This window comes from Balaenoptera musculus, chromosome 17 (genome assembly GCF_009873245.2).
Source record: "Balaenoptera musculus isolate JJ_BM4_2016_0621 chromosome 17, mBalMus1.pri.v3, whole genome shotgun sequence".
Taxonomy (NCBI): domain Eukaryota; kingdom Metazoa; phylum Chordata; class Mammalia; order Artiodactyla; family Balaenopteridae; genus Balaenoptera; species Balaenoptera musculus.
The window spans coordinates 8,817,393-8,840,476 of NC_045801.1; the positions used below are offsets into that span (position 1 = coordinate 8,817,393).

General features: G+C 35.1%; 1 protein-coding gene across 1 annotated transcript in view; it reads right to left on the bottom strand.

Annotated features, from left to right (window-relative positions):
- The window catches only part of PHF20L1 (PHD finger protein 20 like 1), an 80,808-nt gene that overhangs the window by 25,554 nt on the left and 32,170 nt on the right, over positions 1-23,084 (bottom strand). The window contains exons 9-14 of the mRNA XM_036829824.1: positions 22,339-22,421; positions 18,553-18,805; positions 16,233-16,421; positions 15,765-15,971; positions 9,762-9,818; positions 8,390-8,497 (exon numbers count right to left, since the gene is read on the bottom strand). Of these exons, the coding sequence (XP_036685719.1) occupies positions 8,390-8,497; positions 9,762-9,818; positions 15,765-15,971; positions 16,233-16,421; positions 18,553-18,805; positions 22,339-22,421 (897 nt within the window). The remainder of the gene's footprint in view (positions 1-8,389; positions 8,498-9,761; positions 9,819-15,764; positions 15,972-16,232; positions 16,422-18,552; positions 18,806-22,338; positions 22,422-23,084) is intronic.

Sequence of the window (23,084 nt, forward strand, 5' to 3'; positions counted from 1 at the left end):
GATTGCATTGAATCTGTAGATTGCTTTGGGTAGTATAGTCATTTTCACAATATTGATACTTCCAATCCAAGAACATGGTATATCTCTCCATGTGCTGGTATCATCTTTAATTTCTTTCATCAGTGTCTTATAGTTTTCTGCATACTGGTCTTTTGTCTCCCTAGGTAGGTTTATTCCTAGGTATTTTATTCTTTTTGTTGCAATGGGAAATGGGAGTGTGTCCTTAATTTCTCTTTCAGATTTTTCATCATTAGTGTATAGGAATGCAAGAGATTTATGTGCATTAATTTTGTATCCTGCTACTTTGCCAAATTCCTTGATTAGCTCTAGTAGTTTTCTGGTGGCATCTTTAGGATTCTCTATGTATAGTATCATGTCATCTGCAAACAGTGACAGTTTTACTTCTTCTTTTCCAGTTTGTATTGTTTTTATTTCTTTTCCTTCTCTGATTGCCGTGGCTAGGACTTCCAAAACTATGTAGAATAATGGTGAGAGTGCACATCCTTGTCTTGTTCCTGATCTTAGAGGAAATGCTTTCAGTTTTTCACCATTGAGAATGATGTTTGCTGTGGGTCTGTCATATATGGCCTTTATTATGTTGAGGTAGGTTCCCTCTATGCCCACTTTCTGGAGAGGTTTTATCATAAATGGGTGTAGAATTTTGTCAAAAGCTTTTTCTCCATCTATTGAGATCATCATATGGTTTTTAATTCTTCAATTTGTGAATATGGTGTATCACATTGATTGATTTGCATATATTGAAGAATCCTTGCATCCCTGGGATAAATCCCACTTGATCATGGTGTATGATCCTTTTAATGTGTTGCTGGATTCTGTTTGCTAGTATTCTGTTGAGGATTTTTGCATCTGTATTCATCAGTGATACTGGTCTGCAATTTTCTTTTTTTGTAGTATCTTTGTCTGGTTTTGGTATCAGGGTGATGGTGGCCTCATAGAATGAGTTTGGGAGTGCTCCTTCCTCTGCAATTTTTTGGAACAGTTTGAGAAGGATGGGTGTTAGCTCTTCTCTAAATGTTTGATAGAATTCGCCTGTGAAGCCATCTGGTCCTGGACTTTTGTATGTTGGAAGATTTTTAATCACAGTTTCAATTTCATTACTTGTGATTGGTCTGTTCATATTTTCTATTTCTTCCTGGTTCACTCTTGTAAGGTTATACCTTTCTAAGAATTTGTCCATTTCTTCCAGGTTGTCCATTTTATTGGCATAGAGCTGCTTGCAGTAGTCTCTTAGGATGCTTTGTATTTCTGCGGTGTCTGTTGTAACTTCTCCTTTTTCATTCTGACTTTATTGAGTCTTCTCCCTCTTTTTCTTGATGAGTCTGGCTAATGGTTTATCAATTCTGTTTATCTTCTCGAAGAACCAGCTTTTAATTTTATTGATCTTTGCTACTGTTTTCTTTGTTTCTATTTCATTTATTTCTCCTCTGATCTTTATGATTTCTTCCCTTCTGCTAACTTTGGGTTTTGTTTGCTCTTCTTTCTCTAGTTCCTTTAGGTATAAGGTTAGATTGTTTATTTGAGATTTTTGTTTCTTGAAGTAGGCTTGTAATGCTATAAACTTCCCTCTTAGAACGGCTTTTGCTGCATCCCATAGGTTTTGGATCGTTGTGTTTTCATTGTCATTTGTCTCTAGGTATTTTTTGATTTCCTCTTTTATTTCTTCAGTGATCTCTTGGTTATTTACTAATGTATTGTTTAGCCTCCATATGTTTGTGGTTTTTACGTTTTTTTCCCTGTAACTGATTTCTAATCTCACAGCGTTGTGGTCAGAAAAGATGCTTGATATGATTTCAATTTTCTTAAATTTACTGAAGCTTGATCTGTGACCCAAGATGTGATCTATCCTGGAGAATGTTCTGTGTGCACTGGAGAAGAAAGTGTAATCTGCTGTTTTTGGATGGAATGTCCTATAAATATCAATTAAATCTATCTGGTCTATTGTGTCATTTAAAGCTTCTGTTTCCTTATTTATTTTCATTTTGGATGATCTGTCCATTGGTGTAAGTGAGGTGTTAAAGTCCCCCACTATTATTGTGTTACTGGCAATTTCCTCTTTTATAGCTGTTAGCAGTTGCCTTATGTATTGAGGTGCTCCTGTGTTGGTTGCATATATATTTATAATTGTTATATCTTCTCCTTGGATTGATCCCTTGATCATTATGTAGTGTCCTTCCTTGTCTCTTGTAACATTCTTTATTTTAAAGTCTATTTTATCTGAGTATTGCTGCTCCAGCGTTCTTTTGATTTCCATTTGCATGGAATATCTTTTTCCATTCCCTCACTTTCAGTCTGTATGTGTCCCTAGGTCTGAAGTGGGTCTCTTGTAGACAGCATGTATATGGGTCTTGTTTTTGTATCTATTCAGCGAGCCTGTGTCTTTTGGTTGGAGCATTTAATCCATTCACATTTAAGGTAATTATTGATATGCATGTTCCTATGACCATTTTCTTAATTGTTTTGGGTTTGTGTTTGTATGTTCTTTTCTTCTCTTGTGTTTCCCACTTAGAGAAGTTCCTTTAGCATTTGTTGTAGAGCTGGTTTGGTAGTGCTGAATTCTCTTAGCTTTTGCTTGTCTGTAAAGCTTTTGATTTCTCCATCGAATCTGAATGAGATCCTTGCCAGGTAGAGTAATCTTGGTTGTAGGTTCTTCCCTTTCATCACTTTAAATATGTCATGCCACTCACTCCCTTCTGGCTTGTAGAGTTTCTGCTGAGAAATCAGCTGTTAACCTTATGGGAGTTCCCTTGTATGTTATTTGTTGTTTTTCCCTTGCTGCTTTCAATAATTTTTCTTTGTCTTTAAATTTTTGCCAATTTGATTACTATGTGTCTCCACGTGTTTCTCCTTGGGTTTACTCTGTATGGGACTCTCTGCGCTTCCTGGACATGCATGACTATTTCCTTTCCCATGTTTGGGAAGTTGTCAACTGTAATCTCTTCAAATATTTTCTCTGGTCCTTTCTCTCTCTTCTCCTTCTGGGACCCCTATAATGCAAATGTTGTTGTGTTTAATGTTGTCCCAGAGGTCTCTTAGGCTGTCTTCGTTTCTTTTCATTCTTTTCTCTTTATTCTGTTCTGCAGCAGTGAATTCCACCATTCTGTCTTCCAGGTCACTTATCCATTCTTTTGCCTCAGTTATTCTGCTATTGATTCCTTCTAGTGAATTTTTCATTTCAGTTATTTTATTGTTCATCTGTTTGTTTGTCCTTTAATTCTTCTAAGTCTTTGTTAAACATTTCTTGCATCTTCTCGATCTTTGCCTCTATTCTTTTTCCGAGGTGCTGGATCATCTTCATTATCATTATTCTGAATTCTTTTTCTGGAAGGTTGCCTATCTCCACTTCACGTAGTTGTTTTTCTGGGGTTTTATCTTGTTCCTTCATCTGGTACATAGCCCCCTGCCTTTTCCTCTTGTCTATCTTTCTGTGAATGTGGTTCTTGTTCCACAGGCTGCAGGACTGTAGTTCTTCTTGCTTCTGCTGTCTGCCCTCTGGTGGATGAGGCTATCTAAGAGGCTTGTGGGCTTCCCTGGTGGCGCAGTGGTTGAGAATCTGCCTGCCAATGCAGGGGACACGGGTTCGAGCCCTAGTCTGAGAAGATCCCACACGCCGTGGAGCAGCTAGGCCCGTGAGCCACAATTGCTGAGCCTGCGTGTCTGGAGCCCGTGCTCCGCAACAAGAGAGGCCGCGATAGTGAGAGGCCCACGCACCGTGATGAACAGTGGCCCCCACTTGCCACAACTAGAGAAAGCCCTCGCACAGAAATGAAGACCCAACACAGCCATAAATAAATAAATAAAAATTAGCTTAAAAAAAAAAAAATAGGCTTGTGCAAGTTTCCTGATGGGAGGGACTGGTGGTGGGTAGAGCTGGCTGTTGCTCTGGTGGGCAGAGCTCAGTAAAACTTTAATCCACTTGTCTGCTGATGGGTGGGGCTGGGTTCCCTCCCTGCTGGTTGTTTGGCCTGAGGCGACCCAACACTGGAACCTACCCAGGCTCTTTGATGGGGCTAATGGCGTACTCTGGGAGGAGTCACGCCAAGGAGTACTTCCCAGAACTTCTGCTTCCAGTGTCCTTGTCCTCACGGTGAGACACAGCCACCCCCCGCCTCTGCAGGAGAACCTCCAACACTAGCAGGTAGGTCTGGTTCAGTCTCCCCTGGGGTCACTGCTCCCGATGCACACACTACTTTGTGTGTGCCCTCCAAGAGTAGAGTCTCTGTTTTCCCCAGTCCTGTCAAAGTCCTGCAATCAAATCCCGCTAGCTTTCAAAGTCTGATTCTCTAGGAATTCCTCCTCCCGTTGCCGGACCCCCAGGTTGGGAAGCCTGATGTGGGGCTCAGAACCTTCACTCCGGTGGGTGGACTTCTGTGGTATAAGTGTCCTCCAGTTTGTGAGTCACCAACCCAGCAGTTATGGGATTTGATTTTATTGTGATTGCACCCCTCCTACCGTCTCATTTTGGCTTCTCCTTTGTCTTTGCATGTGGCGTATCTTTTCTGGTGAGTTCCAGTGTCTTCCTGCCGATGGCTGTTCAGCAGTTAGTTGTGACTCCGGTGCTCTCGCACGAGGGAGTGAGAGCACGTCCTTCTACTCTGCCATCTTGAACCAATTCAGTGACTTGATTTTTAGCTTAACCATTTTGTTGATGAGATTCCAGTGGGTATAATCCATTTATTTACATAGTGATACGGAGTCCACTGAATGGACAGGTGGACACCTGGGCCGATGCCAGTGCTGCTGTAAACATTCTTGTATATGTCTCCCGATGTACCTACCGTGTGAGTTTAGTTAGGAATCTGAGGTCACGTGGTAAGCACATCGTCAACTCTACTCTCATCAGAAAAGCATCACTGCTTTTCCATAGCAGTTGTACAGCTGTCTCCATCTCCTCAGCAACATCTGACATCATCCACCTTGTAATTTCTGCCCACGTGGCAGATAGGAAATAGATTTCACCAGGTTCTGAAAACTGCATTATGCAGCTTCTCATAAGAGTGAGCACTGTATTATATAATCATTTTATCATTTTCAGGTTTCCACTTCTGTGAAATACCTATTGAAATCTTTTGTCCATTTTCATACTGGGTTTTCTTTTCCTTTTTGAACTGTAAGGGTATGAAATATATTTTGAATACTAATGCTTTGTCAGGTACTTGCATTGCCAGTATCTTCTTATGGTTTGTGCTATGTTTTCACTCTCTTTATAATGCTTGTGATGAACCAAAGTTCATTTCAGTCTAATCACATTTTCAACCTTTTCGTTTCAGGTTAGCATTTTTTGTTTAGAAATCTCTGCCCAAAGATCATAAAGATGTTTTCCTATACTTTCGAAGTTCTATAGTTTTGTCTTTCACATACTAAGTATTTAACCAACCTGGAATTGATTTTTGTGTACGGTGTAAGGTGGAGTCCAGTTTCATTCTTCTTCACCATATGGATTATAAATTGTTATAATACCAATTACTGAAAAGTTCATCCCTTACCTGTTAAGCTAAAATGCCAGCTTTGAATAAACCAAGTTTTGAAATATGTATGAGTCTGCTTTGGATTATCCTGTTCTTAATAAATCTATTCTTTCGAACTACCTCACTGTTGTAATAACTATAACTGAACAGTAATTCTTCTCCTTATTCTTCTTCAAGAGTGACTGTGTTATTTTTGGCTCTTTACTCTTCCATATTAAGTTTCAGAATCAGCAATGAACCTATAGATTTATTTGAAGTGACATCTATAGCGAATCTACAACCCCATGAACATGAATTATTTCCCATTTGTTTAGGCCTTCTTTACGTTTCTAAATAAAGTTTTATAATCTGCTATTCATAGTATTTTGTTTTTCAAACATAAGTACACATGGATGTATCAAATGGTTTTTCTACATTTATCAAAACTGTAATGTTACTGTGGTGAATTTCATTAATTGATTTTCTAATGTCAAACCAACTCTGCATTCCAAACCTATGCGGTCATACTTTTAAATATACTGCTAGATTTAATTCCATAACATTTATTTATGTGTTTTGCATCTTTGTCCATAAATAAGAACAGCCCGTGATTGTCCTTTCCCATACCATTCTCTTCTGACTTAGAAAGCAAAGTTATTTAAATCATCTAAAGTGAATTTGGAGTTGTATTAGTTTCCTAGGGCTGCCCCAACAAATTACCACAAATTTGGTGGATTGAAACAATAGAAATTTATTCTCTCTCAGTTCTGGGGGCCAGAAGTCCAAAATTAGGTCTCAGCAGGGCCATCTCCCTCTGAAGTCTCTAGGGGCAAATTCTTCCTTGCCTCTTGCAGCTTTTGGTGGCTCAAGCTCCTTGGCTTGGAACTGCATCACTCCAATCACTTCCTATGTGTTTGCACAGGCTTCTCCCCTGTGTCTCAAATCCCCCTCTCCTTTCTCTTATAAGACACCAGTCATTGGCTTTAGGGTCCACTCCAAAACCCAGATGACCTCAATCTTAATCATATCAGCAAAGATCCTATTCCCGAACGCAGTCACGTTCACAGGTATGGGGGTCAGGAGTTGCACATCTACTTGCGGCGTTCACAATTCATCCCACTACAGGAGTGCACCCTCTTTTTCTAAATTCTAAAATGATTTATGTAAGTTTGGAATAATCTGCTCCTTTAATGTTTGGTAGAACTTGACAGCAAAACTTGTTGGACCAGGACATCTTTCTTCGTGAAAAGATTTTAAAATGCTGATTAAATTTCTTTCAAGGTTTGAAGACCATTCAGGTTTCTACCTTCTTGAATAAGTTTGGTTTCTGGCAATTGCCCATACCTTCAAATAACCTCTCAAGTTCACTGGCATAAAGTTGTGTACATTATCTTATTTTTATGTCTGGAGCATCTGTAGTTATGTTCTCTTTATTCTTAATATCGTTTATCTGTACGTTTTACGTTCTCTTTATTCTTAATATCATTTATTTGTACATTTTGTCTTTTTTTTCTTAACAGCCTTCCCAGAGGTTTGTTGATCTTATTCGTTTTTTACAAAAAAATTAATTTTGGCATTTTTCATTTCTTCCTACCATTTCTTTTTAGTTTATTAATTCCTGCTCATATGTTTATTATTCATATTCACTTCTACTTTTTTTGGACTTTTTCTTTTCTAACTTCTTAAGCTCGAGACTTAGCTGATTTTCAGCCTTCTTTTCTAATATAAGCATGTATACCAATTGATATTCTTCTTCTAAGTGCCATTTTAACCACATTCTGAAGTTTTGACACATATATAACATTTTCATCACCTGTCACTTTCTTAACATCTTACTTTCCCTTTGGTACTGTGCTTTCATCCATGAATTCTATAAAAATATTTTGCTTGATTTCTGAACATATGGGACTTTCTGTCTTTTCAATACTGATTTTAGTTAACTATAATACCTTTAAAATGTGTTGAGGTTTGCTTGAAGCTGCATCCCACGGTCAATTTTAATAAATGTTCGTGTCTGTTTGATAAAACTGTCTACTCTGCAGCTGCTGAGTTCAGTGTCCTGGACAGGTCTATTAGATCAACTGTGCAGCTGCCATCTTTCTTAGTATCCTTACAGATACTTTTGAGTTTTGTTAATTTATTAATTACTAAGAAAGATATGAGGATGCTACTCAGTGATGAAATTTAGAAATTGTATATCTAGAAAGATATAAAGTGAACTGAACCTTTATCATTATATGGTAACCTCCTATCTCCAGGAATGATTTTTGCTTTAATGACTATCTAAAAGGACATCCTTTACAGACAGGCTATTGATAGAAAAATAATTTGGTTTTTTCCAGGTTTTTCTAAAAATGTTTTCCCTCATTTTTGAAAGCTAATTCAAGGGACTATAAGATTCTAGATTGAGAATAATTCCTTCAGTACACAGAAGGGTACTTGGTCAGGGTATCCAGTCCACCACAACACTGGCAATGAAAGACTCTTATCAGTTGCAGTGATTAATTTACAAACCACTTAACTTACAGACTGTAGTAAAACAGAGCTGCATATTTTCAAAATTAGCAAGACAAGGGAAAGCTACTACAGGAACTTCTCAGCTGTCAAGAACATGGGAATACTGTCCTACCATCATTTTGGTAGAAAAGGACAGTTGAAAGCATCTTAGAATTTTTAAAAATGGGAATCACCATTTTAGCATACAGTCAGTCCTCTGTATCCACAAGTTCTGTGACTGGGGATTTAACCAACTGCAGATCAATTTTCAATTTCCAAGGATATGGAACCACAGGTATGAAGGGCCGAATATACCATGCCATTTGATATAAGAAACTTGGGCATCAGTGGATTTTGGTACCCGCTGGGGGTCCTGGAACCAATTCCCCCCCCCCACCAACCGGATACTGAGGGAGGACTGTACTTACCATGCTGCTTAGATTTCTTTTTCTTTTTCTTCTTCTTCTTCTGCTTTGGTTTGTAGTGATCTTTGTCCCTCTTCTCTTTTCTTTCTTTATCCTTTTCTTTTCTCTTACCTAAATGACCAAAGTGAGTAAGTTAGTAATCATGACTGATCCTGAGTTGTTCCTCTGTGGTTAACCTAAAAGCAGCATTTATGTTTTAATCAGCTATTCCAGTCACCTGCCCAGAGTGGATGGATTCAATTAAACTGTTCCTGTCATGAGTCTGGAACTCCTGATTAGCTTATTGGGCTATAAGAGGGGATCTTCATTAGCAGTGTTGAGAAATCCCAACTCCTGACACCTTAAAGTTAACACAGACAGTAGTTAAAATCTTTAAATGAGTAATATAACTCAGTTTCCTGATGTGGCAAGAAATAAACTCCATAACTTAAGAAAGACCTGACTGAGGAGACTCAGCATTTCCACACAAAATTTAATGAGAAAATATACTAGAAGCTTAAAAAATAAAAAACAAAAAAACTTGAACTTTTTTTTTCTTTGGAAAAACAAAAAAACTAAATCATTTCCACAAATAATTCCTTCAGTCTTTCAATACTTTCCCAGTGTATACAAGAATGAAAATAAAAAGCAAAGAAAAAAACTTATTTCATTAAACTAAATTTTGTCCCCAAATTTTAAAATATTCCTTTTTCCCAATCATATGCACTTTAAAGAAAATGAACAGATGTTAAAACAGTTTCCTAGAGTATTTTATTTAAAATTAATTCATCACATATATTCAACTATTGTTCCAACTCAGAAAGGTTTAGCCCATAACTTATCAACCATATTAAACCAACTTTCAGTAACTCAAGCTCCAGGTAGCTAATCTGTAGAATACTTAAGACTATTATCCATCATTCCAAAACTTTTAGTCATTATAGCACAGAAGACAGAAAAGATAGCAGAAAAACTTTTAGTCATTATAGCACAGAAGACAGAAAAGACAGCAGAAAACTTAGTAACTTTTTATAAAGTAAGTAAAAAAATAAAAAAGGCTGAAAAAAAAGGCTATTTTAATTTACCATCCATTCTCTAAGTTTCAACAATATTAAATGGCAGCTTATTTTTAAACAGTCATAGTTTTAAAGATGTTCAAAAACATCAAGTTCTCAGAGAAAGCCTTAGGCTCCCTTGACAAAAAATACACATACTACTGCAAGATATGTATTTAAGAAATCACATATTTGGAGCCGAATAACACTAATAAACACTAAAACAGATGATCACTTACACCTAAAGGAGCACTAACAGGTAAAAAGTAAGGGACAGACTATGTCCTCCCACTGCCAAGCCATCTATAGCCTTTTGCTTAAAGATTACTTTCTGTTCATACCAAATGTAGTTGAGCTTTTTTCTTCCAATTTCACTTTTTTTTCTGTTTTCGATATTCCTGCAGGTTTAGGGGAAAAATATGTAAGTTTAGTCAGAAAGGGTTAAAAGTACGGGACAATGTTTTAAATTACAATTGCTCACAAAACTCTACCTAAGACTCTTTTCCCCTAAAGGTCTACATTATTTTATTGCCTGAACTAGTAACAAAGAAGTGGGATTTCTTACTTCAAAGGGATAATAAATTAAGAATGATTTTTGTTCCCTCAGACTACTCAGATTAGATTCCTAGTTCCACCATTTATTAGCTCACAGCCTCAAGTAAATCATTTTAACTCTCAGTGCTTCAGTTTCCTTATCTGCTAAATAGGACTAAGAGCATCTACCTCCTATTGTTATCAGTATAAGATGAGTCAAAATGTGTATTGATGAAATGCTTAGTGTCTGATAACTAGTAAGTGTTTTTTTTCACTTTCTCCTTTATGGTGGGGTAATAATTTGAGACTACATCAGTTCTGGAAATAGCATAAATATGGGTCTGAACATAAAAAATGTTAGGATAAATGCACTAGGCAATCAGTTAAGATCAACTCTGGCATCACAGCCTTTGGCAATCCATGTTGAAATGCACTCCAGTGGTAGGTCCATGTAACATTTCTGCTCCTGTGACAATTATGACAAAATGCTATTCCAGTCATCCAAATGAAATATTAAATTTCATTTTAAATTATACTGGTTTTCAACAATCTGCATAAAATTTTTAAACTATTATTTAACCTCTGTTGCCTAGAACAAACTTGTACCTTTGAACTCCATCATGAATGTGTTATTAGGTTATGATAAAAGCCAAAACAGAATTATTCTAAAAATCATTTTGGTCTTTATCCAAATGTAAGATATAAAGGCTTATTATCACATACAAAATATTCAACCTTAGTGGCACTTAGGTCTTATTATCTAATAGTCCAAAATACATTTTAAAACCAATAGTGCACCTCATGAACTGTGCTGCTGACACAGACACACTTACCTAAGCTTCTCAACTCATATTCAACCACTGCCAGTGCTAATATCTTATGTGTGTCTAGGGTTAATCTAAGAAAAACACTCTAGTGCATTTAAAATACAATTTCAATCTATTAAATTATGCTTTAATATCACCAGTTACGAGTTCTTTGATTTTTAAATCACTGCAGTACAGTATCAAAAAAGCTAGCACTTTATTCATCTTACTGCAACTAATTTACATAATTTAAATAAAACACAATAAAAATGTAAAAATACCACTCAACTTGAATTACATGCTAATACGGCTCTAATAATTAAGTAAAAATACTGATAATCTCCATGACAAAAAGATTTATGACAAAATGAAAAGGACATCAGAGCAAAGAGAAATACAATTAAACTTCCTTATTATCAAAACTGTTGAACAAATGCCTCACTTCCTTTTACTAATTACTGTTTACTAACAATTAATGCCATGAAAATTCCACAAATTTGATGCAATTTTCTTGAAAATGACAAGGCATTTACAACAGAAACAGTAAGAGATTTGCTTTCTAAATCCTCTGTGACAGTAGAGCTATACCAGAAGCAGCCCTCGATCATGATTATTGCCTTGAAGGTCCCTCCCTAATCCCCAGGGGCACTGAATCTCCAGAGTGAAAGGTGGAGCAAGGCCAGAATCACCTGGGGCGATTCAAATGGAAGGAACTGCCTTACAGGGCTGCCTTTCCTGACTGGAATGTGTGGGATCCCTCAGGTACTTGGAAGACAAATAAAATGGTCCTGAACCTCAGCTCCAGAACACAGGTCAGCACAGCAGCAGAACAGATTCAGTAACTAACAGATTGCTTTCAGGAGGACCTGTTCTAGATTGTTTTCACATGTTCTGGTGGGTCCCAAACCTTTATATTTCTTAACTGATAAAATTTTGAAAGTAAAATTGGGGAACTGAGAAAGGCTTGTCAACATTTTACACAATTAAGGATATTAAAATAAATATTTCTATATGCAATAATGGCAAAACACCCATGCCCAAATAGAAAAAAAAATAGATCTATTCAAGAATTCTACAAAAGAATCAATTTCATTTTATGAGAAGTTCTCTACCTTGTCCTTATTTCACCATGCACTAGAATTTGGGAACCAAAGTACGTGGATATTAGTTTACAGAATAGTGATTTTTACACTAAATTTTATCAACAGAACATTTTCGTCAAACAAAATATTACATAATATTCCAACACATAATACAAACCCCCCCATCAAATTAAAAACACAATAAAAAAACGAATGGAGCTGTTTAGATTAAAGCAAGAGCGACAGATCTCTGAGCCATGCCTGCTTTTACATCCTGCAAGGCGCAGTAATGTGGAGAGGTTTCGGCAGTGTGCTAAATATCTGATTCTCCTGGCAAAAAAGGAGGCTATCCCTGAGACTCTCCGTGGAAACCCCAGGCTCTGCACAAGCCATGAACATCTGCTGTGGGGTGGGGGGAGATTACGGAGTCTCTGGTTGTAGTTTTGTTTTGTACAATTCTGGAAAAAAACTGAAAAACACTTTAAAACAAAAAGGCTTTTTAGAAAGTAAATGTGAAATTGGTGTCCCCACAAGTCAGAATGTGACTGTTATTGTCTCACCCATCCATACACTGAGCTTCCATATTTTAACTCCTTGAAGGGGACAGAGTAACTCAGTATTTGTTATATCAGTACATATATCCAGTAGATAAATAAGAAAACTAGTTAACATCCCAGTTAGCGACAGAACTAACAGTAACAGAACTAACACTCTATCCTTACCTAAAACTGGTTCGCTCTGTTAGAGAAAGCATTCTGATAATAAAATAAAAACAAAGGCATCGATTTTTACAAGGGCACCAATGACTGTTTTTGGTAATGGGGGCAGCAATAGTATTCTTAACCTTGGTTAGTCATATTGTATGCATGCTTCCCAGTGGAAGAATGCAGAGGATTAGGGCAAGTTCATTATCTATACTGGAAAAACAACTGTTAACCTATTAAGAACACATGTGTATAATAATAGGATAATTCGCATAATCTCATTAATGCTTTACCATGACTGTGATATGAGCATGCACATATCACTCACACGAAAAAGTAAAACTGTTAAAGTCTGTTAAACTATTTCACAGTTAATGACTAACATCCTCATCATTCTTAATACCCCAAAAATTCCAATTTGAAAAAAATACCCCAGAAAATGTCTTTGATACAAGTTCTGGTAAATAATGCTTTCTGCAGAAGTTTTAAAATTCAACAGTAACAAAATTTACTTTTATAATTAACATGAAACAAACCAAGCAAACAAATTAAAATATTAAAAATAAAGAAGAAACAAAAACAAAACACCTGGTACTTTGACTGCAGATAGAAGACAACTTGGGAAGCGGACAGAAGGCCAACAAATACTACGAAACAGTTTCGAGAGGGTAGCTAACAAAAATGTTGACAGAACAAAGCACGCAGACCACTGAGAATTTCAGTGCAAGTCAGACAGGTTCACAAGGTTTTAATAAAAAGATGTCCAATTAGAACATGACCTGAATTCCATTACTTCCCTCAAAAAATAAAAAATTAAAAGGGGTAATAGAAATAAATCAGAATCCCCCCAAACCCTGCATTCAAATGCTGTGACTGTGTTCAACCCTCTAACAAATGGACTTCCAGTAATTAACATTTAAATCCATGCATTTCCTTGATTTAAGCAATTAAAGCTGCCGGTCATCACCATACTTAAGATGATCCTCACTCTTCAACAAACTTACAAATACATCACTTTACAAATCCAAACTCCTCTCTACCTTTCACTTTTCCAGAAAACTATCTTACACCTTTGACTTTCTCAAACAGTTTTTCGAATACTTAAAAAGGAAAAAAATATTGTGCCTTCCCTCTACCTCAGTACATTTTTTAACCATTATGAGAAACAAGAACCACGCCCCAATGATAATTAGCTACATCTCCACAAATATACCAGAAATTCTGGGGGAAAAAAAATCAAACCACTAGGCTAGTACTCTGATTAGACACAAAGTCACTGGAATTAAAGATTTCCATGTACAAGCACTACTTTGACATTTTAGGATACATCACTCAACTAACATAACTTAGTTATTATACAGTTATTTAGATTCGTCTACCTTTCAGTCTTGTTACTATTGCTATATAAAAGAAAATACAAACGTTTTCAAATGCACATCTAAAAATAAATGCCCGGGGCTTCCCTGGTGGTGCAGTGGTTAAGTATCCACCAGCCAATGCAGGGGACACAGGTTCGAGCCCTGGTCTGGGAAGATCCCACATGCTGCAGAGCAACTAAGCCCGTGTGCCACAACTACTGAGCCTGCGCTCTAGAGCCCGTGAGCCACAACTACTGAAGCCCACGCGCCTAGAGCCCGTGCCCCGCAACAAAAGAAGCCACCGCGATGAGAAGCCCGCGCGCAGCAATGAAGACCCGAAGCAGCCAAAAATAAATAAATTAAATACATAAAGTAAAAATATACACATTTAAAAAACTAATGACTTTATCATTTAAAAAATAAATAAATAAATAAAAATAAATTCCCCAATGAATATATATCATTTTAACTTGAACATATTTTTCATATATTCAGTACAGCAACAAATTCCAGATTGCTAAAGGACTCATAAGAACTTCACCAGGAAAAGTATCTCAAAGGGTTAAAGGTGATTCAGAAATCTTGTGAAAACAGGGAAAAGAAAAATTAATTACCCTACAGATAGAAGGGGCTTAGAAATTGTCCAAAGACAATGCATCAGTTCTGGGAAATGACAAGAAATGTTTCAAAGCCTACAAATCTTCAAATCTGGGCACTGATTTTTTTAAAACAAGATATGGAAACACTATCACATACAAAATAACTTCAGTCTTTTATTGATTAATGGAATTGTAGAACACTGTATGTTTAATATTAGTTACACTTTCACTTTGAAAGAAGGAACAAGAAGGTAACAGCAGTAATATAAAAAGTATGCTTCTTAAGTTACTTCAATCATTTTATTTTAATATACACCACCACCAGAAAAGAGCAAGCTCTATTTTATACTTCACCCAAGGATTTGATAAAGTGGTTTCAGAGAAGATGCTACTAAAATCGATTATCCCCAGTGCTCTCTGGCTGCTAATCAAAAAACAGTTTTATGTTTTTCCCTACTTCTGAACTGACTCAATTCACCTCATTCATCCATCTACTGATAATTCCAAATTAGTAATTTACTGGAAAAGCATTTGAAATTAGTATTTGCCTTTTTTTTCCTTTTACTGTAGGGACTCTTTGGTTGAGGTTAAAATTCTATAAAACTTCCAAGTAAAACAATGTAACCATATAAGGGAAATATAAATAAATATAAATCTAATATTCTGTTAGATTAAAATATCAACTTGATAAAATACCTCCGAAAGATTTCAGATTACAGTAAGTGTCATAAAAGCATCAAAAAATGTCTTATTGAGTATGGCTGATTTTACACATTAGACTCCCAAAATAACATTACAACAAATTACATTTAAATTTTGGAGATTCTGCTCCAAAATATGGGATTATATGTAAGATACAGGTATATAAATTAATTTAAGCTAAGAGTTTCTTAAATATTAAATTCTATTAAATCCTTAAGCCTAAGTATTGAGCCCATTAAGTTACTTTCTGGCTTCAAAACCAAGAAACTTCTGCAATTATATTTAGCTCTAATAATTCCTACTTAGTAGAAACAGGATATAAGAAGTAGGGAGAAGGAAGTAGATTAAAGTGACAAAATAAGAAGTATATCCAGAGAATATGATAGTAAACGGTCACACAAAAGGACTTTAAACAGACTGAGAAACCCTATCTTCCACAGATGTTATGGAGAAGTATTTAAGAAGAGGAACTACATATTAAAATAATGTAATTATACATCAAACTGTTTTTACTGTATAAATGCAAGCCTAGCTAACTGGTAAAATGAATCTTTTTTACCTGATGCTGTTGGAGCTCCTCTTCCATCAGTTACTGCTTTGGAAGAAAGATTTGTAAGCATCTGTGTATCTTCCTTTTCTGCCCTGGGGCATTCATTATGGTAAGAGGGATCTGGGACTAGCGGTGCTGTAACTTCCGAACCACGACTTAAGTCAAGAGGGAGACAGGGTCCCAGTTTCTCAAGTGACAAATGTGCAACATCAGGCACTACACAAAATAAAGAATGTAATATGTTAATATAAATACACTGCCTCAGTTAATATCCATGTGGATTAAAATGTTATATAAATTAAACAGTGCCTGGAAATAAAGACGGCACTAAATAAATACTTGTAGAATTAAATGATGTGCTTATAAGTCCAAAAGATGTTAAGGAAAAAGCAGAAATTTCTTAATATTTTAATAAGCTTTATCTCAGTGTTTTGTCTTCTTTTATGTTTGGTTCTATAGAAAATCAATATACATTACCCTCTGGTACTGAAGACTCTTGCTGATTTTGAGAACTGATGGAGAAAACTTTCCCATCAGTGGCTGGAGAGGGAGGAGAAACCTTTTCTACAGAATCATCAGGCATGGGCAAGGTGGCTAAACGCTGAGATCTTCTTCTCCGCTCACTATGCTTGAAAGGTCTAGGGGGGTTCACAGGCTGTGGAGGACCTAGAAAAAGATCTTCAATGTTCACGAAGCAGATACATGCCAGGATCATCTTATAATACTTAAGGAGAAAAATGGGAAAAATGATTCAAATTCTGCCCTCTGATGTTGTAAGGTATCCACAAGGAATGGTATGTTCCAAAAGTAATCAAAGGCAAAAACTGCCCTCATTCACAAGGGTTAATCAAAACTTCTAAAATCTAAAGCCTACTAGAACCAAAAGAAAGTAACATGGAACATTAATTTCAGGTAGTTTCCCAAGTAACAGACTACAGTTAATTCTCTAATTGCAGATCGTTGTTAGCTGCCATTTTTCCTTTGGGAAAATAATCTCTGTATAGCCAAAGATTTAAAAAAAAAAAAAATATATATATATATATATATATATATATATATATATATATCTCCCTTTTGCTACATTACAAATCTAGAAACTCTAAGAAAAAAAAAAGGCAGGGGCATAGGTGACAAAAATCTGACATGCATTGTAGAGTTAGTGCTTTACTTGCCAAAGTAAAACTAATGTAAGTAATTTTATCCCACCCTCGTTCCCGCAAATGGATTTTTATAAACATATATTTGGGCCTGATTCATTAAAAAAAATTGAACACAAACAACTTTAAGTACTCATTATGGGCAAAAACCAAGGATTTTTAAAGAATATGACACTTCTTGTACTCACGTGTTTTTTGTTTTGTTTTAAAAAACTAACTTGGTGAGCCATTTAAGCATCTTCTAGCTATGTATTAACAGAAGTTTGGAAATTTTTTTTTTTAACCTTTCATTTTCTTCTTTCTACATGGCATGTAAACATGTTTGATGATTTAGAACAGGCAGGACTACATAAGCCAATATACGCATGTTAATTTAGAAGGAGGAAATAAGAGTGGTCTAAAAAGGTTGATGCTTTGGGTATTTAAAAATAATTTTACAAAAGTCAAAATGCAAGAGACATGGTGATAATGGAAAAACAAAAGAGTAAAATTCAGTTGCTGTAACACTGGCCATAATACCAAAATACAAAACAATTGCAAAATAAAATACGTATCAATGTCATGTGACATTGTAGTGACTACTAATGATATTATTTCATGATAAATGCCATAACGAAATGAAGCTTATGAAGAAACAATTGAGTTTTTCTGTTTCCATCCTTTCTACTCATTTATTAAAAAGAACCAAAACAAAACAAAGAAGTACCAAAACCTGATCAAAAATTGAAAAACACGGTTTGGCAAAAAAAATACAGCAATGGAATGCAAGAGAAAGTTAATATATTTGACTGATAGAAGTCTTCTCAATGTCACCATTTTTAATTGTTGTGGAAGATATGATATGGAGAAGTTCATAAGGAAATGTGTCATATTCATTTAATAATCAGGTTACTAATTCATTCACTGTATAAACAGCAAAATTATCTTTTACCCAGTGACTTTTCAGGTAATTATTTTTCATATGTCTCTAACTTAGAATACTAAAACATGAGAAACACACAGTCAACACAAATCTTGTCTTATATATATCCAAACCCATGTCAAAAGGCTATTTAAAAAAAGACCAAGTTAACTCTTGAAAGATTAGTGGTATTGAAACAGTAAAATCTTTAAAAATAAGACCAAGGAAGCAATCTTCTTCTTTCACTAGTAAGATTAAACTGAAGTTTGCACTCTAAATCCTACAGTAAGAACTGAATAAAATGTATTGCCGAAGGGGGTACAGACAACTGGAGACAATAACTAAATCTATCCATAAGAACAGTCTTAGGAGTTCAGGAAAACATCCACCATGGGCCTTTTTGTATCTCATAATGGTTTTGTTCTGTTTTTTTGTAATGAATCAGGCCTCTCATTGTGCTTGGATTATTAGTTGAGGAGAGTCAAACTACAGTGGAATTTTGGTTATTAAATGCTAAGGTTTCTTAACCAGCAGTACAGTCACTGTACCTCTGTACAATACATCAGTCAGAAATGTAAATGGTTTTTGCCCCTAAAATAGTTTCAAGTCTTCCCTATCATATCCACTTAAGTTTGAATTTTTAAAATGCAACTTCATAAAAATACAATATAACTACAACCAAACTGTTTTTAATGTATCTTATAGGATAAGTAACTATTTTTTAAAAATCTGTGCTCACTAGTTTTATTTATCATTGAAGAAGAAAGCTGAGATACAAGCGTCAAATCCTCGACTTGTATTAATTCTGGGGAAAGTGGTGATTTAGGGGGTTTTATACACCCAGAAGAATCTCCAGATTCATGTTTGCATTTCTTGCTGCGAGCCTTCCCTGAAGACAAAGTTGAGGATAACAGTGCAGGTTTCTGAGTGTTGGCAGAACTGCTAATGTCAGCTTCATTTTTTTTCTGACTTTGAGGTTTAGGTGAAATCGCCTGAATAAATAATAAAAAATTGATATTTTTATTTTGGTTTCTTCATTTTTGTTCTTGTTTTCTATTTTGATTGTTAAGCAACTTTAGTATCCAAAAACATTGTTAAGCAACATATAACATTTCTATTACAAATGAAAAACCAAAAAGAACCCCACAAATTATTAACTAAAAGTTGAATAGGCTGTCTTTAAAGGGATGCTGTCAACTTGTAGTCTAAATTTGGGTTTTTTAAAATGTATTATTTATAATATTCTCAGAAAATAAAATGTTATCTTACTGGACAAATATGTTCTGTATTGAGTTAAAATATACCTCTTCTGACACCATAATTACCAATGACATTGACAATAATTAGGTAAATAAACAGCATTTTCAAGTTTTAGAGCATTAGAGGAATACATTTAAGCTTCTGCCTTTCAGATTTTTTTTATAAAATAATTTCCTTTATCAAGTTCAATGCAGAGGTTTAAGTAGACAATTTCCCTTTAAAGAAAGATCTCAACAGGAAAACAATGATCAAATTAACGAAACATTATCTTTAACTCATTTTAGTGCTGAAAGCTAGAGTTTCATAAGCATAATGCATCATGAAATCAAAGCCACCAGCAATACAGAGTTAAAAGACTAAAAAACAATACAAAACAAGCAACAACAACAACAACAAAAAAAAAAACAAGGAGTAAAACCAAGTGTAAGTTAAAAACATCGGATTTAAAAACAAAATACGTCGCATTCTTAGATGAGAGTTTTTACCTTCTTCCTGCCAACTGATACTTTTAAAAAAAAATTAGAACTTTGTCAGTTCTTTCATAAAGAATATCTTCATTCATTTGGCAGTAAAATGTCCTACATATGTAAAACTGTATGTGAATGTGTCCTAAGACAACAGAGAACAGCCACATTCGATGGATTTGCAATCTATGGTGTTGGAATGCCTACCCTGTATCTCTTTTTGATATATGTATCTGAGAGCAAAGTATGAGATACACTTTTTTAAAAAAAAACCTATGCTAAAATAGGCTTTTATAAAGAACCAAACTACTAGCTCTATGAACAACATGCTTGTCCCCAAGATACCTTTTTACTTCCATATCTTTTGTGAGGGATGACCATCAGGTCTGCAGTCTGCAGTTCTCTGGAATATGGAAGATCATTGTCTGGGACCAAACAGCTTTCTGTTCCCACTAAAAATATTTATAAAGTGCTCAAATTTTGGTGGGAAAAAAGTGAATATGTGGTATTAAGTATGGCACCTCTGTGCTACAGGTGGCACGCTGGGCATGCCACACAGAAGGGCTGGCGTCAAGTGTCTCATTCATTGCGTTGTCATCATTTCTATTCTTGAATTTACTCATTACACAGGTGTGTAAGTGCAGACTAATCATTTGAAAAAAACCCTCCATATACAGAAAGGATTCCTAAGCTTATCATAAAAGGTGTTGCCAGAAAAGTAATTAGAGCCATTACTTGTAAATAAACAATTTTATTGTTCATCTTCACATATGTGAGAGACATCACTACAGCATCCATTACTCTCAAGTTACAAAGTTATAAAACAAGATTTTAATACTTAAATTAATATCTTGATAAGGTGCTTAACCTCTAAACAAGGACAAATTAACATTTTTTAAAACTTACTGAATTATGCATCTAATGCAGGTTTTATCCAAAAGTAAATATAACATGACAATTCCCTAATACAATTAAATAATCTATAATTAATAATCTGAGAACTGGGGCTCAAGACCACAGAGTTTGAGTTTTTTTTAAATGTAAATAAATAAATCCCTTAGGACAGTAAGTTTTGGCCTTAGGCCTGTTATAAATCTACGTCATGAGTGGCATTATTTTACTCATTAGGGCAACAGAGGTTAGTGACAATCTCTCTCCTTCAAGTCTATTGTTGATACCGAGATGTAATTAAGAATTTTATAACTCGGCTTTTTAACTTTGAAGAAGGGCAAACACTTAGCACAAAAATTAAGAGTATGGTTACAAAACATTTCACACTGAAATCAACCTGAATGACAAAAAAGGGGGGGAACAGCATTCTGTTCCTTAAAAATATAAAATAATTTACAAAGTTTTCATTAATGATCATTGGTCTCTTCGTTACAAAAAACTTGGAAGGACTCTCAAAATTTTTTTGATTATGTAAATAAAAACAGCCGAGTTACTCAATTTTTTTTCTTTTTTTTTAAGCTCAGTTTCAAAATGTTGTACTTCTCTCTGAAATGGGCACTGCCCTCTACACTAACTTTCACATATAATAAATAATTTTCACAATCACATTCATCTCAGCAGGATTGTGCATAATGAAAGATTGACATTGTAATGAATTTTCCAGAAACATTTTATTACCCAAGTCCCTGATTTATTGCATTCTGAGAATACCATAAACAGTGGTGAAGATACAAAATATTGTTATATCTGGGACGTTGAATATAGTAATACACAGTAAAAAAGTCACTTAAAATTTGGTTGATATACTGACAATAACGGCAAAGACTTAACCGTTTGATGACCACAGAAAATCAGAAGGTATGATTCGCTGACATATTAATCAATTTAAAAGATCATTGATTCAATACAACATTAATGGAGGCACCAAAACAATGCACTGTTATCAAATCAGGCCTAAAATAACCCTGAAAAACTCAATACAATATCAATTAAATTTGGACTGGTTTTTAAAACGCATATAGAGAAGAGCAACAGGTACTCATTGTAAAGTCTTCTTTATTAGGCTACTAATAAAGAAAATTGAAATAATACAAAAAGGGTATATTAAACCTACATTAAGGCTCAGATTTTAAAACAGGAGAACCAAGGAAATCCAGTTATGGCTATTACTGTGTTCTTATAGTCTTACAGTGCCCAAGAAGGTAAGCCCTTAGGAAATGGAAAAGCATGCACAGTCCACTATATACAGGTATTGTGGGAATCTGAAGGTAGCCAAGGCAAAATCTAGCAACTGCAACCTTCACTTTTAAATTCCTCTATTAGGTGGTTTAAAGACAGACCCTTAATAGTTTTTAAAAATTTTTTTTTGTAGTTATTAAAATATACATCCTAGCAAAAATGTATGGCTCATTGATCAATTCATAAAACACGTAGTCAGTCTAACAACACCAATTGTTACAATATAAAAGAAACTTCTTACAAAAGAAGCTTTATTAGATGTCAAAAAACCCTGTTTTAACTCACAAATGAAAGGTATTTGTGTAAGGGTCTTTTTGTAAGCTAGTTAAATGTGATCCAGCTGGAAGCCTATACCCTGGGATGCCTGTCTCCAGGCCTTCAACTGTTGGGGGACAAAGGCTTTAATGCCAGCCTACTGAAAATAAACACTAATGAAGTCTGTAGTTTATCTGTATACCTTGGAGAAGGCAGAGTTAAAAATATAGCATCAATTAATTACCTTCCTATTCCCATATCTGATCAAAAGGGCAATTTCAATTATGTGGATACTATAGCTCCGTGATCATTCCAGTTGGGAACCTTGAAAAAAATCAAATGCTACCATTTCATACCTGCTCCAGCATTGGAGCCGTTTCACTGTAGTCTTCCTTTTTTTCAGCACCATCCACCCCAACAGCTTTGGATGCCAACAAACCTTGAGAAAAATTGTACAGAAATTGCTTATTAGAAAAAATATTGACTTTCACACTAAAACTTCTCAAAAATTTTAGCAGTTGAAATCCCCTATACTTTTTTATAGAAAGTAAATACAACACTCTCAGAAGTTTACTTGTCAAAAATACAAACACCCTTAATAATGGCTCAAGGGGCTGAGTTAGAACTTGAGAGTGGCTTACACAATTAGTTTTTAAAAAAAAAAAATTAACTAAAAATACCCTTTTAAAAAAAATCACACATATACACATTTATTCTGTACAAATTTAAATTTCTATGGTTTAATGTCCCAAAACCTAAGATGGCTTAGATTGTTAATACTTAGGCTTTGTCTATACAACTGAAATAAAATATGGACTTAATATTAAGATATAAGGAATCCTTCCAAACATCCAGAATATAAAATAAGATTGTTGTTGTTGTTGGATTATTAGTTAAAAAAATACTCCCAATTTTTTATTTCACCTGGATCCTTTAACCTAAGCTTGACAGGTTTGTTTCTATACCCAGTTGTAGCTTACCTTCTTACAAAAGTGGTAAAAACATGGATACATCCATTTTATGTTAATGGAAAAGAGTACAGATCCTTCCTACAACATTTGAACTTACTTAATATTACAGCCTCATTCTACAATTAATGAAA